The 12,662-nt window shown below is 48.1% G+C and overlaps 1 protein-coding gene across 1 annotated transcript in view; it reads left to right on the top strand.

The window, feature by feature from the left end:
• dop1b (DOP1 leucine zipper like protein B) overlaps window positions 1–12,662 on the top strand; it is a 57,058-nt gene that overhangs the window by 4,313 nt on the left and 40,083 nt on the right. The window contains 6 exon segments of the mRNA XM_042333982.1: window positions 3,217–3,398; window positions 4,421–4,591; window positions 7,339–7,528; window positions 8,581–8,679; window positions 10,401–10,524; window positions 11,484–11,593. Of these exon segments, the coding sequence (XP_042189916.1) occupies window positions 3,217–3,398; window positions 4,421–4,591; window positions 7,339–7,528; window positions 8,581–8,679; window positions 10,401–10,524; window positions 11,484–11,593 (876 nt within the window).

The following is a 12,662-nucleotide window of genomic DNA, read 5'->3' on the forward strand; positions in this document are numbered from 1 at the left end:
TCCTCCCACTCAGCTCCTGCAGCCAAAGCCCTGACAGGGAGGGTGGTCCTGGCTGGACAAGCAGCGGGAAAGCTTGACCAGACAGTGACATCAACGGCAAGCTGTGTGGTTTTAGCTGATTAGACTCCAGCAGTTACCCCAACGCACACTCTGGGGTTCCCCCAAGCCTTGGCTCTTGCCAACCTGCGCCTAATACTTTCTGGAATTAGGAAAAGCAGGATGCGTCCCTCCAGGGAGAGAGAGAGAGGGAGAGAGAGAGAGAGAGAGAGAGCACATTGCATTCCCACAATTCATCTCTGGAATTTCCATGTGTAGGTGGGAAACTTGGAATTCTCAGCTTGTTTTGGAAACTCTTAGCCCAGTGATGGGTTTCCGCACATGTCAGTCACCCGGCTGACCCCCCCCTCCCAAAAAAACGATCACAAAAGTTTCAGGGTGGAATGACCTTGTGTTCTGCGTCAGTGACCGGCAAGAAGAGACTCGGAGCCTGGTTTTACTTGGTGCCCACACTTGTCTCGGGTTACTTGATAAAACACAAGCCAGAGTAAAAGGTCCTGGCTAACTTGGGAGAGGGAAATGTTCACACGAGAAGGGATCACAATTAAGCGGCAGCGGTTAGGTTTGGGTCGAGATTACGGTGCTATCCTTGATCCCCCAGACTCGTAACATAAAAATAATCCTTGCATTTGATATAGTGCCTTATCGTGTCATTGAGAGGTCTCAAAGCGCTTTACAGAATATACTGTAATAATAATAATAATCCTTGCATTTGTTATAGCGCCTTATCACGTTGTTGAGACTTCAAGGAATATACTGTAAAGTGGAGTGACTATGTATTTTGTAGGTGAAACATATCAGGATAATCTCTCATTCTCTTCCTTATAGCATCAGTTTTGTATCAATTTTCTGCTCGTAAGTTTTCTGGGTTTTAAAACAACAAAAGGGAAAAGATCATTAGTCGAGAGAAGCAAAGAAGGTTTCAGCTCCTCACTCCCCAATCCACCACCCGGCTCCTCCGCTCGACCGGCACCGGCCTCCTGCTTGTCCCTCGCGCCCTCCGCCCCACCATCGGAGGTCGCGCTTTCAGCCACCACACCCTGAAACTCTGGAACACTCTCCCTCAATCCCTCCGCCTTGCCGCCTCCTCTCTTTCAAGTCCCGCCTGAAAACTTTCCTGGTTAACCGTGCTTACGATCAACTCAACCCCACCTCCCCCCCGGCTCGGAGTCAGTCTCCCCCACTGTTAAGCGCTCTGAGACGCTACGCTGCGTGGAGGGCACTATATAAGTGCAAGTTGTAACTCTAGTGGCACATTTGTTAAGGCACATTAGCGAAGCTTTTTGTCAGACTGGATTTTGCTTCTGCTATCAAAGTGAACCTGAAGGTTATGCTGGTTCCTTAGTGCTGTATTAGCCTTTATCTGCCGACTGCTCTTCTGTGCAGCACAACGCCTTTCTATTCTGTACGTTTCTATTCTGTAACCATCCTGCTTCTACGACCTTTAGAAGGAGATTTACTATAACAATAAAAATCCTTGGATTTGATGCAGCGCCTTACTGTAAAGTAAATTGACTTTGTGGATGAAACATGGCAGCGAATTGCGCACAGCAGCGTCCCACAAACAGTCGTTGGTGGATTGAGTGACCAATTTATTATTATTTTTTATTTTTTCGAGGAATTGTTACCCCCTGGAAAAGCGATCCGCCAATCGACTAACGAGCGGGTTCCTATTTACTGCTGGGTAAACAGAGGCGTGTGTGTGTGGAGTAAAGAAACTTGCCCAACATTTTGCCCCCTGCCCCGGGAATCGAACCCAGGTCACTCGCTTGCCGGCGAGCGCTCTAACCACTGAGCTACAAGACTCCTTGTTTCTGCTGTGCGAGCAGTTTCAAAACTTGTGTGTTTTTTTAATGAGCAGAGTTCATTGTTCCTTTCTAAATGCCGAGAGAAGTTTTAGTAGAATGTTTTACAATGCATCGCAACTTGGCAAATATGTACTCAAGGCGTGTAAATCTCCCACTGGTGGAGTCTGAAAGAGCAAACACGGGGGTAGATAAAATGCGAAGGGGAAAGAGCAAACAGGGTAAACAACGTGTTGGCAAAAGAAGCTTCAGTGTCATTTTTCTTAGGAAAAAACCCAAACATTTGCTGCAGATTTCTTCAGCGCAAACAAAGTGGAGTCCTGTAGCTCAGTCCTGCAGCAACGCAAGTGAGAGACCGGGGTTCGATTCCTGGCAGGGCTAAAAGTTGCCCAAGTTTCCTTACTTCATAAGCCTATGTTTAGTTCTTATCTAGAAGGCGTGAAAAGCGCTATATCAAAATACAAGGATTATTATTATTATTATTATTATTATTATTATTATTATCCCACCTATGCAGAACATTTCAGAGATATTTACTGGAATGGAATGCGCTCTGTCTCTCTCTCTCCTCTCTCCCTCTCTCCCTGGAAGGACGCACCCTGCTTACCTAATTCCAGAGATTATTAGGCGCAGGTTGGCAAGAGCCAAGGTTTGGGGGGAGCCCAGAGTGTACGTTGGGGTAACTGCTGGAGTCTAACCGGCTAAAACCGCACAGCTTGCCATTGAAAGTATTGGCTGGCAAGCTTTCCCCACGGCTTGTCATGTCGGGGCTTTGGCTTGCAAGATTAATGGGAGCTGAGTGTGAAAAATTCCAGCTCCCAGTAGCCGATCTACCCCTTCAAGACCTGCTTGGCTGTCTGTGGGCGAAATGCAGCAGTTAATTGTACACAGCAGTATCCCACAAGCAGTCTTGCGAACTGAGTCAGCAATTTATTATGTTATCTATTTTTGGGAGGGAATATTGCCGTCGGAAAAGTGATCCTCCAATCGACTAAACGACCGGGGTTCCTACTTGCTGCTGGGTAAACAGAGGCGCGCGTGCGGAGTAAGGAAACTTGCCTAAGGTTTGGGCCTGTGCTGGGAATCCAATCCAGGATCCTCTCGCTCTCGAGGCGAGCGCTCTAAACCACCAAGCTACGGGACGCCACGAAAGGCATGTCTTTACACTTTCATTCAACCACAAGCTTTTAGTCCCGTAGCGTAGTGGACCCGGGCAGACCAAAATCCCACCCCCCACCCCCCCAATCACGGCTCGGTGTCAGACTCCGCCACTGTAAAGCGCTCCGGGATGCTATCCCGCGTGAAAAGCGCTATACAAATGCAAGTTATTGTAGTTGTTGTTCTGCATCCCCAGGCACTTCAGAGCAACCTGAAATACTCGCTCCTGCCAAAGCGTCTGATCATTAGTAAAAGGTTGGCTCAATGTCTACATCCAGCTCTTCCCAGCGGAGTCCACTTAAAGGCACTGGAAACGTACGAAGTCATATTCAAGATCATTGGAGCCAAATGGCTTTCGAAGGACTTGTTCTTTTACAGGTAAATCTACCTCTCAGACGGCACTTGTGGCCCAATGTAATTTTTTAAAAAATATTTATTTTCACTCCGTAATTTTTATTTTAACCATTTCACTGCAGTACTTTTATGATTTTTTAAAAAAAAATTATTCTAAGGATCAGGGTAGCGTGAGCGGTTAGCTCGCTCGCCCCGCAGGCAAGCGAGCCAGAGGACCCGGGGTCCGATTCACGTTTGATTCCGTTTTATCACCCCTGGAAAGTCATCCGCCAATCCACTGACCACTGGGTTCCCTACTTAACTGCTGGGTAAACAGAGGCCTCTGTGTGGACTAAGGAAACTTGCCCAATGTTTCGCCCTGCCCCGGGAATCGAACCCAGCTTGCGTAGCTCCCTGCTTGTCGGCCTCCCCAGCTCCTCCCTCCACAGGCTGCTGATCATCCAGAACTCTGCCGCCCGTGTCCTCTCCCGCACTGGGCTCCGCGACCCTAATCACCCCCCATCCTCGCCCGATTCCACTGGCTCCCCTTTGCACTCAGTGGATTCAGTTCAAGATCTTGGTTCTCACCTTCAAAGCCCTCCATGGCCTCGCTCCTCCCTACCTCCGTGACCAACCTGCCCATTCCTTCCTCTCAGCGGGCTCTGGCCTGCTTCATGTTCCCCCACTTTGCCCGCCCTACCGTTGGCGGGCGAGCCTTCAGCCTCTCTGCGCCTACCCTCTGGAACTACATTCAACAGTCCCTCCACCTCGCCCCCTCCGTTGCCTCCTTCAAGACCTGTCCCAAGATCCTTCGACTGGGTCATCCTTCGGTCACCCTCCTAACCCTACCCTCCCCGCTCTCCACCTCCTCCTGATCCCAACCACCAACTCAAGTGCGGATCCCTGACTGTCCAGCGCCTTGGGACGCCCTCCTGACATGAAAGGCGCCGGGTGAATGTCATTTGTTGTTTGTTGTGGATGTTGTTTGCTCTAAATAATACCCACAGGATTCCACGTATGTAACGCTCGCTTTTAGTCCATGAAATTCTTCCTCGACTTCTCCACAGCTCCGGGCTGTTTCCCTTGTTGGGCAATGCAGCCATGTCTGTGAAGCCAGCGCTTCTGGGACTATACGAGAAGTACTACCTCCCTCTGCAAAAATCCCTGTGTCCTAGTCTACAAGCCTTCATCACTGGTCTCCTACCGGGGCTGGAGGAGGGCTCCGAGATCTATGAGAGGTGAGGAGATTGTGAGAATTCCCTGTGGCTTTATTCCCCCCTCCCCCACCCACCCAGCCCCCACTACTGCCCCCTCCGCTCCCCACCGTCCCCCATTGCCTCATAGAATTCACAGCGCAGAATAATGTCACTTGACGCATCAAGTCATTGCTGCTCACTGGAGCTATTTCCTCGATACTGATGCCTTAACTCGGTCTGTATTCGATTTCAAGATCCTTCGTGCCCTGGCGCCTGCTTACCTCCCCCCAAACCAAAACCCGCTGCCTCCGCTCGACTGGCTCCGTCCTCCTACATGTCCCTCGTGCCCTCCGTTCCACCATCGGGGGTAATAATTCCTTCCAATATTAATAATAATCTGGTCACTTCAATCCACGGCTGCTTGTGGGGACGCTGCTGTGCGCAATTGGCTGCCGCGTTTCGCCCACAAAATATACAGTCACTACTCTTTACAGTGTATTCTGTGAAGCGCATTGAGACGTCTCGAAGACGTGATAAGGCGCTGTATCAAATGCAAAGATTTTTATTGTTGGCGGCTGTGCTTTCAGCCACTACGCCCCGAAACTCTGGAATACTCTCCCTCTATCCCTCCACTTTACCCCCTCCTTCCCCATCTTCCACCGTGCCTACAGTCACCTTCCCCCCTCCCCTCTGCCTCTGACAAGCGCTCTGGGATGCTACCCTACATGAGGGCCGTTGTGTAAATGCAAGTTGTTTGCTGTGTTCCAGCCTCATGGCTCCAGTTCACATTGAGTCTGGTCAGTTAGTTGCAAGTCTTTAAATCGTAATTCCTCCAAATTAAATAACCAAAACTCGTGCTGCGTTGAAACGGACAGAACCTGCCCCTAAATTGTTTCTTACTTTAGTAATACAATTTGATGATAATATTTCAGAATAATTCACCAATAATATGAATTATAATACATTAATTTAATAATGTGCATTAGTAGCCTCTTACTTGCTGCGTTTCGCCCACAAAATGCACAGTCACTACACTTTACAATATATTACTTAAATAGTTATAGATTACTTGAAAAGGAAAATTTTGCAGGGCTATGGGGTAAGAGCAGGGGAGTGGGACTAGTTGATAGCTCTTTTAAAAAGCCGGCACGGAAATGGCCTCCTTCTGTGCTGTAAGATTCTATGATTCTGTTTTCTGTGAAGTGCTTTGAGACATCTCTACAGCGTGATAAAGCGCGATACAATAATATATAAATAATAATAATAATCCTTGCATTTGATAGAGCGCCTGATCACGCTTCGAGACCTCTCAAAGCGCTTCACAGTTTACACTGTAAAGTGAATTGACTGTATATTTTGTGGGCGAAATCTAATGCAGGCAATATCAAATGCAAGGATTATTATTATTATTATTATTATTACTTGGAAGGTTTTATTTTATCGAATTCCCGACTCCAAGCAGTAGTTTCGGATAGTTCACAAGGAACTGCAAGGAGTTGCTTAAACGTAGTGGGTGAGGCTGAGTAACGGCAGCCAGCCTCGCAGCGAGAATTTCAACACTTCCTTCAGCATCTCGCACACAGGGCTTGGCAACATTCTTACTTGGAGATGAGGTATTCAGACATTTTGATGCTGTATGCGATATTGTTGGGAAACCGTAATTAAGCATCAGAAGAGTCGGGGGGCGGGGGGGTGGGGGTGGGGGTAGAGGGGTGGGGTGATGGGGTGAGACAAGCTGATCAAAGAACGAGACACTGGAGAACGAGGCTGGATTTCATAACGTTTCCGAGTCCTGCATCGTCTCATTTTTCCTTTTTTTTTAAAAAAAAAGAGAGAACGCATTTAATCTATCAACGGGCTCCGGCCTGCTTCACGTCCCCCCGCCTCGCCCGCCCCACCATTGGCGAGCGGGCCTTCTGCCGCTCTGCCCCCACCTCTGGAACTTGGCCCCTCCCTTGCCTACTTCAAGATTCGTCTCAAGACCATCCTCTTCGACCGTGACTTCGGTCGACCGTGACTTCCCCCTCCGCCCGCGCCCCCATTCTCCACCCTCCGCCATCCCAACCCCTAGCTCGGGTCAAAACTCTGATTGTCTGGCACCTTGGGACGTCTTCCCAATGTGAAAGGTGCTTTTACACATGTAATATTGTTGTGGTTAAATCTCCTACCATGGAAACTAGACGGTTGTCTAATAAGGAGCTAAATTGGGGGCGGGAGTGGTGGGTGGGGGCGGGGGGGTGGTGTCGGGAGATGGCGGGGGTGGGGGGACGACGAAAAGGCAGGTATAGCCCTGAAAGAATGGGTCTTTAAAATTTAGAAGGGTTAGGGTTAGGATGTTTTCTGACTGCTTGTATAAACCCTGTATACCTGACTTGCTGCACTAAAACACTTCAATTTAAACGAAGGGGTTCTGATGACCATTGAAACACTTAATAATAATCCTTGCATTTGATACAGCGCCTTATCACATCTTCGAGACGTCTCAATGCGCTTTACAGAATATTCTGTAAAGTGAATTGACTGTGTGTTTTGTGGGTTTAAACGGGGCAGCCGATTGCGCACAGCAGCGTCCCCACAAACAGCGGTGGATTTAATGACCATGTTTTTTATTTTTTTGTCTGATTACTACCCCCGGAAAAGCGATCCGCCGATCGACTTAACAACCAGGTTCCTACTGACTGCTAGGTAATCAGAGGCGTGCGTGTGAACTAAGTTTTCGCCTTGCCTAGGAATCGAACCACTGAGCTACTGGACTCATCTGCTACTTCTTTCTTTTCTTCAAATAAAAGGACGGACGTCTTTCTCCAGAAGCTGTCGCTGGTGGTGGGCCAGGAGGTGTTTTACGGGGCTCTATGGGCAAGTGTCCTGTTCAGTCCTTCCATTCGCCTCCCCGCCTCTCTTTTTGTTGTCAGCCACCTCACCAAGTCTGTGCACAAAAAGGAGCAGAAGTACATGTTTGGGGCAGACCCCCAATTTGCGGTAAGTTTGACGTTTTTTCCCCAGTTTGTTACTGAGGGAGTATCTGCATTTGCTCAGCATCTCCTGACGCGAAAATTGCTGTACAAATGTAATTTGTTGTTGTTGTTGTTAAAGCGCTCTGAGACGCCATCCGGCGTGGAGGGTGCTATATAAATCCAAGTAGTTGTTGTTGTTGCTGTTGCATCTGGACTCATGGTCTACCTGATCTGAGAGTGACGGTGCTTTCAATAGCAAGCCATGTGGTTTTAGCTGGTTAGACTCCAGCAGTTACTCCCAACGCACACTCTGGGATCCCCAAGCCTTGGCTCTTGTCAACCTGCGGCTAATACTTTCTGGAATTAGGTAAGCAGGAATGGCGTCCCTCCAGGGAGAGAGAGAGAGAGAGAGAAAGAGAGAGAAGGCGTGCATTCCGTTCCATTGAATAAATATCTCTGGGATTTCCATGTATAGATGGGATGCGTGCAATTCTCAGTTGGGTTTGGAGACTCTTAAGCAGCGGTAACGAGTTTCCGCACGTGTCAGACCAAAAGAAGCGGAAACGGAAATAAATTGCCACAAAGTTGGGAGGGAAATCCTAGAATTATACGGCACAGAAGGAGGCCATTCGGCCCATCGTGTCCGTGCCAACTCTTTGGAAGAGCTGTCCAAATCACTCCCACTCCCCCGCTCTCTCCCCATAGCCCTGCAAATTTGTCCTCCCCAAATATCTATGCACCTCTCTCTTGAAAGTTGTTATCGAATCGGCTTCGACCCACCCTTTCAGGTAATGCATTCCAGGTCCGAACAACTCGTTGGGTGAGAAAGTATCTCCTCATCTCATCTCCCCTCTGGCTCTTTTGACAACTATCTTAAATCTGTGTCCTCTGGTTACCGACCCGCCCGCCCGCCCGCCAGTGGAAACAGTTTCTTCCTGTTCACTCTTTCGAATCTCCTCATAATTTTGAACACCTCTATTAACTCTCGCCTTAACCTTCTCTGCTCCGAGGAGAACATTCCTAGCTGTTGGAAATTGTTAGTAATTCTTTGGCAAATGATGTTTGTTTGTGTTTCAGGTGAAAGCATTCTGTGCTTCAGTTCAGGATTCCAATGTCCTCGTACAACGCAACACTTTGGAAATTCTCTTTTTCTTTTTCCCTCTTTCCTCGTGCCTGGTAAGCGCTCGGCAAAAGGCCTTGGTTTTTTTTTCTTGAAAAAAAGAAAGAAAATTGACATTCTTCGTTTTTTGTTTCCACCTGTTGCCCCCGGGGGTGATAATAATCCATCACGAATGCAAAAATGTGTGTGCGCAGTTGGCTGCCGCGCTTCGCCCACAAAATACACAGCCAATTCGCTTTACGGTTATATTCTGTGAAGCGCTTTGAGACGTCTTGAAGATGTGATAAGGCGCTATATCAAACTCAAGGATTATTGTTATGATTATTATTAGTATCAGGGAGGGTGATTGAGGCCAGGACACGAGACACATTTTAAAAAACATCTTGATGCTGTGATGAAGTATTGTAGGATGGGTGTTGTGGGGGGGTTGAGATCAGACTGGACAAAGAATATCCTTCATCTGAAGCAGTTTTGTGATTTTAAAAGCAAATGGCGGGTTGGAATGTGACTTGGCTCGTACGGAGTCCTGTAGAGTCCTGTAGTCCTGGTTAGAGCACTCGCCTCACAAGCGAGAGACCTGGGTTCGATTCCCGGTCAGGGCGAAACCTTGGGCAAGTTTCCTTACTCCACACACACGCCTGACAATAATCCCTGAAAAAACAATAATGCATTAGTTACTTCAATGCCCGGCTGTTTGTGGGGACGCTGCCGTATGCAATTGGCTGCCGTGTTTCGCCCACAAATATACAGTCAATTCACTTTGCAATATATTCTGTGAGACGCTTTGAGACGTCTCAAAGACGTGTAAAGCCCTATATCAACGGCAAGGATTATTATTACGGAGAGTAGTGCTTTCAACCACTCTCCTAGGCCCCTCTGCCCTCCCTCATCCCAACCCTGCGCCCCACACTCGGGACCTGATCCCTGACTGTTCAGCGCCTTGGGACATCCTCCCGACTTGAAAGGCATTTTACAAATGTAATTTTGTTGTTATTGTTGTTGTTGTTGCGGCTGCTGCTTCCACCTACTGGCAGTTATTGAACATTTCGTAACTAACGTTACAAACCTTTTTAAAACGCACCAGTCATGAATTCTACTTCAGTTCTGCTAACAAATCGTAACCTTTTCACCTACTTTTCGGAGAAAAATGCGGAGTGGAAAAGTGTGAATCCATTTTGCTGATCAATGAAAATAAATGCCATTTCAGGCAATAAAATGCAACGCACGAACAAAGGTTGCAGTGTGCTTTAGATGGAATGGGACGTATAGGAACAGGAGGAGGCCGTTCAGCCCCTCGAGCCTGTTCCGCCATTCTATAAGATCATGGCTGATCTGTACCTCAACCCCAATTACCCGCCCTTGCCCCGTATCCCTTGATACCCTGACCTCACAGAAATCTATCCACCTCCAGTCAAATTTCAGAAAATATGAATGGATCCACAGCCTTTTGGGGGAGGGAAAGAGTTCCAGATTTGGGGAGAGTTCCAGATTTCCACTCCCCTTTGTGTGAGAAAATGCTTCCCGAGTTCAAAAATCCTCAATGGCCGAGCTCTAATTTTAAGATGATGCCCCCACCTTGTTCTGGATTCCACCCCCCACCCACCAGAGGAAAATAGTTTCTCTGCAGATACTCTATCGAATCCCTTTAGCATTTTAAACACCACAATCAGATCGCCCCTCAACCTCCTAAACTCAAGAGAACACAGACAACCTGAGAGAAAGTATGTTTGCGTTGCGTTGTTAGCCTTTGTAGTTCATGGGTGTTTTTCTTTTCAAGGATCCAGATGAATGGGTCATCCCACTGACCAGGTCAGAGATGGTCCATGTTCTCTCTGCTGGGCTTCACGTGATCCTCAGGAGAGACATGTCCCTCAACAGGCGTCTGTACGCGTGGCTCTTGGGTATGACACAAACACTAGTTTCTTCTCGTTCATTACGAGTCCGTGGTTAGAGCGCTCGCCTTGCAAGCGAGAGGACCCGGGTTTGATTCCCGGGCAGGGGACGAAACGTTGAGCTAGTTTCCTTACCCCACACACACACACATGCCTCTGTCTCGAAGACGTGATAAGGTGCTATAACAAATCAGTGTCCGCACTTTCAGCCATTGTACCCGATGCTTTGGAACTCTCTCCCTCTGCCCTGCGTAAAGGATGCCATATCAGTACAAGTTGTTGTTGTTGCTGTGTGGGAGGCACCTCTGTAATCGCACCAAAACCGTTCCCTTCAAGCATTTGGCCGTGAAGGAAAGTATGAATGTTCAAAGTGAGACTTTCTATAAGTGAAGTCTTCTTCTGCAATTCACACATCTGTGTTCAAATGATATTTCTCTCTGTTGTGTATAAATGCACAGGACTCCCGTGTTCGCTGTGTCTCTACAACGATAACAACAACAACAACAACTCGCATTTATACGGCGCCCCTCATGCAGTAGCATCCCGTAAGCATAATGCTTGGAGCACTCAACTCGCAAGCGAGGGGACCTGGGTTCGATTCCCGGGCGGGACAGGGCGAAACTTTGGGCAAGTTTCCTTACTCGATACACGCGCCTCTGTTTACCTAACAGTAAGCAGGAACCGGCTTGTTAGCCGATTGGTGCATCGCTTTTCTGGGGGTAATAATTCATTTAAAAAAAAAATAATAATTTGGTCACTCAATCCACGGCTGTTTGTGGAACGCTGCTGTGTGCAATTGGCTGCCGCGTTTCGCCCATAGAATACACAGTCAATTCACTTTACAGAATATTCTGTGACGCGCTTTGAGATGTCTCGAAGACGTGATAAGACGTTGTGTCAAATGCAAGGATTATTATTATTGTTATTGTTATTATCCTCTACATGTTCCTAATGGTTTGTTTGTTTAGGTACCGATATTAAAGGTGGCTATGTGGCTACAAACCCAGCCATCTCCACCTCATTGGAAGACCAGACCACTTCTTATTTCAGCAAACATTCCCGAGACCTGCTGGTTCGAGTAAGTCTCAATGATGTGATAAGGCGCTATATCAAATGCAAAGTTTATTATTACTGTTATTATCTTTGACGTAGAAATCTTCATGACTTTTCTCTCTCCCCCTCTGTGCTTATGGGAACATAGGGACAGGAGGAGGTCATTCAGCCCCCTCAAGCCTGTTCTGCCATTCTATAAATTCATGGCTGATCTATACCTCAACTCCAATGGATCACATTTTCTGTATGGATCACATTTTCAATACGCAGGTGGATAGATATTTGCCACAATCCACAGCCTTTTGGGGGAAGGAGAGAGTTCCAGATTCCCACTGCCCTTTGGGTGAAAAACTCCTGATTTCACTCCTAAATAACCCAGCTCTAATTTTAAGGTGATGTCCCTTGTTCTTGTTCACAATCTCTCCTTCCATTAGGGATTCTCCTGAACTTAGTTGATTATTTCTTCTTCACTCTTTTTTTCACCTCCCTCCTTTTCTCCCCCACCCACCGCGCCCCCCCCCCCCGCACCCCACACCGCCCCAAATCCAAGTGTCCCAGTGCTAATTGTAGCTGGGCTGAGATCAGCTTCCTCAGCGCAACCACCTGAAACCCAGTGGTTAGAGCACTCGCTCGCAAGCGAAAGGACCCGAGTTCGATTCCCGACCAACGCGAAACCTTAGGCAAGTTTCCTCACTCCAAACACATGCCCCCGTTTACCCAGCAGTAAGTAGGAATCTGGTTGTCAGTCGATTGGCGGATCGCTTTCTGGGGGTAATAACAACAACAACAACAAGATTCCATTTATAGAGCGCCTTTCACGTCGGGAGGACGTCCCAAGGCGCTGGACAGTTGGGTCAGGACCCCGGCATTGGGGGGGAAAATGGTCAGGGTGAGGGGAGGGGAGGGAGGGAGCAAGGAGGGGGAAATGGTCAGGGTGAGGGGAGGGAAGGGAGGGAGCGAGGAGAGGGTAGAGAGTCGAGAGGGGAGTTGAAGGTATGGTCAAAGAGAAAGGTCTTGAGACCGGCCTTGAAGGAGGAAAGGGAGGAAGTGGCGAAGGCACTGGGGGATAGAGTTCCAGAGCCTCGGGGCTGAGA

Source organism: Callorhinchus milii, unplaced genomic scaffold, assembly GCF_018977255.1.
Source record: "Callorhinchus milii isolate IMCB2004 unplaced genomic scaffold, IMCB_Cmil_1.0 Scaffold4, whole genome shotgun sequence".
Taxonomy (NCBI): Eukaryota; Metazoa; Chordata; class Chondrichthyes; order Chimaeriformes; family Callorhinchidae; genus Callorhinchus; species Callorhinchus milii.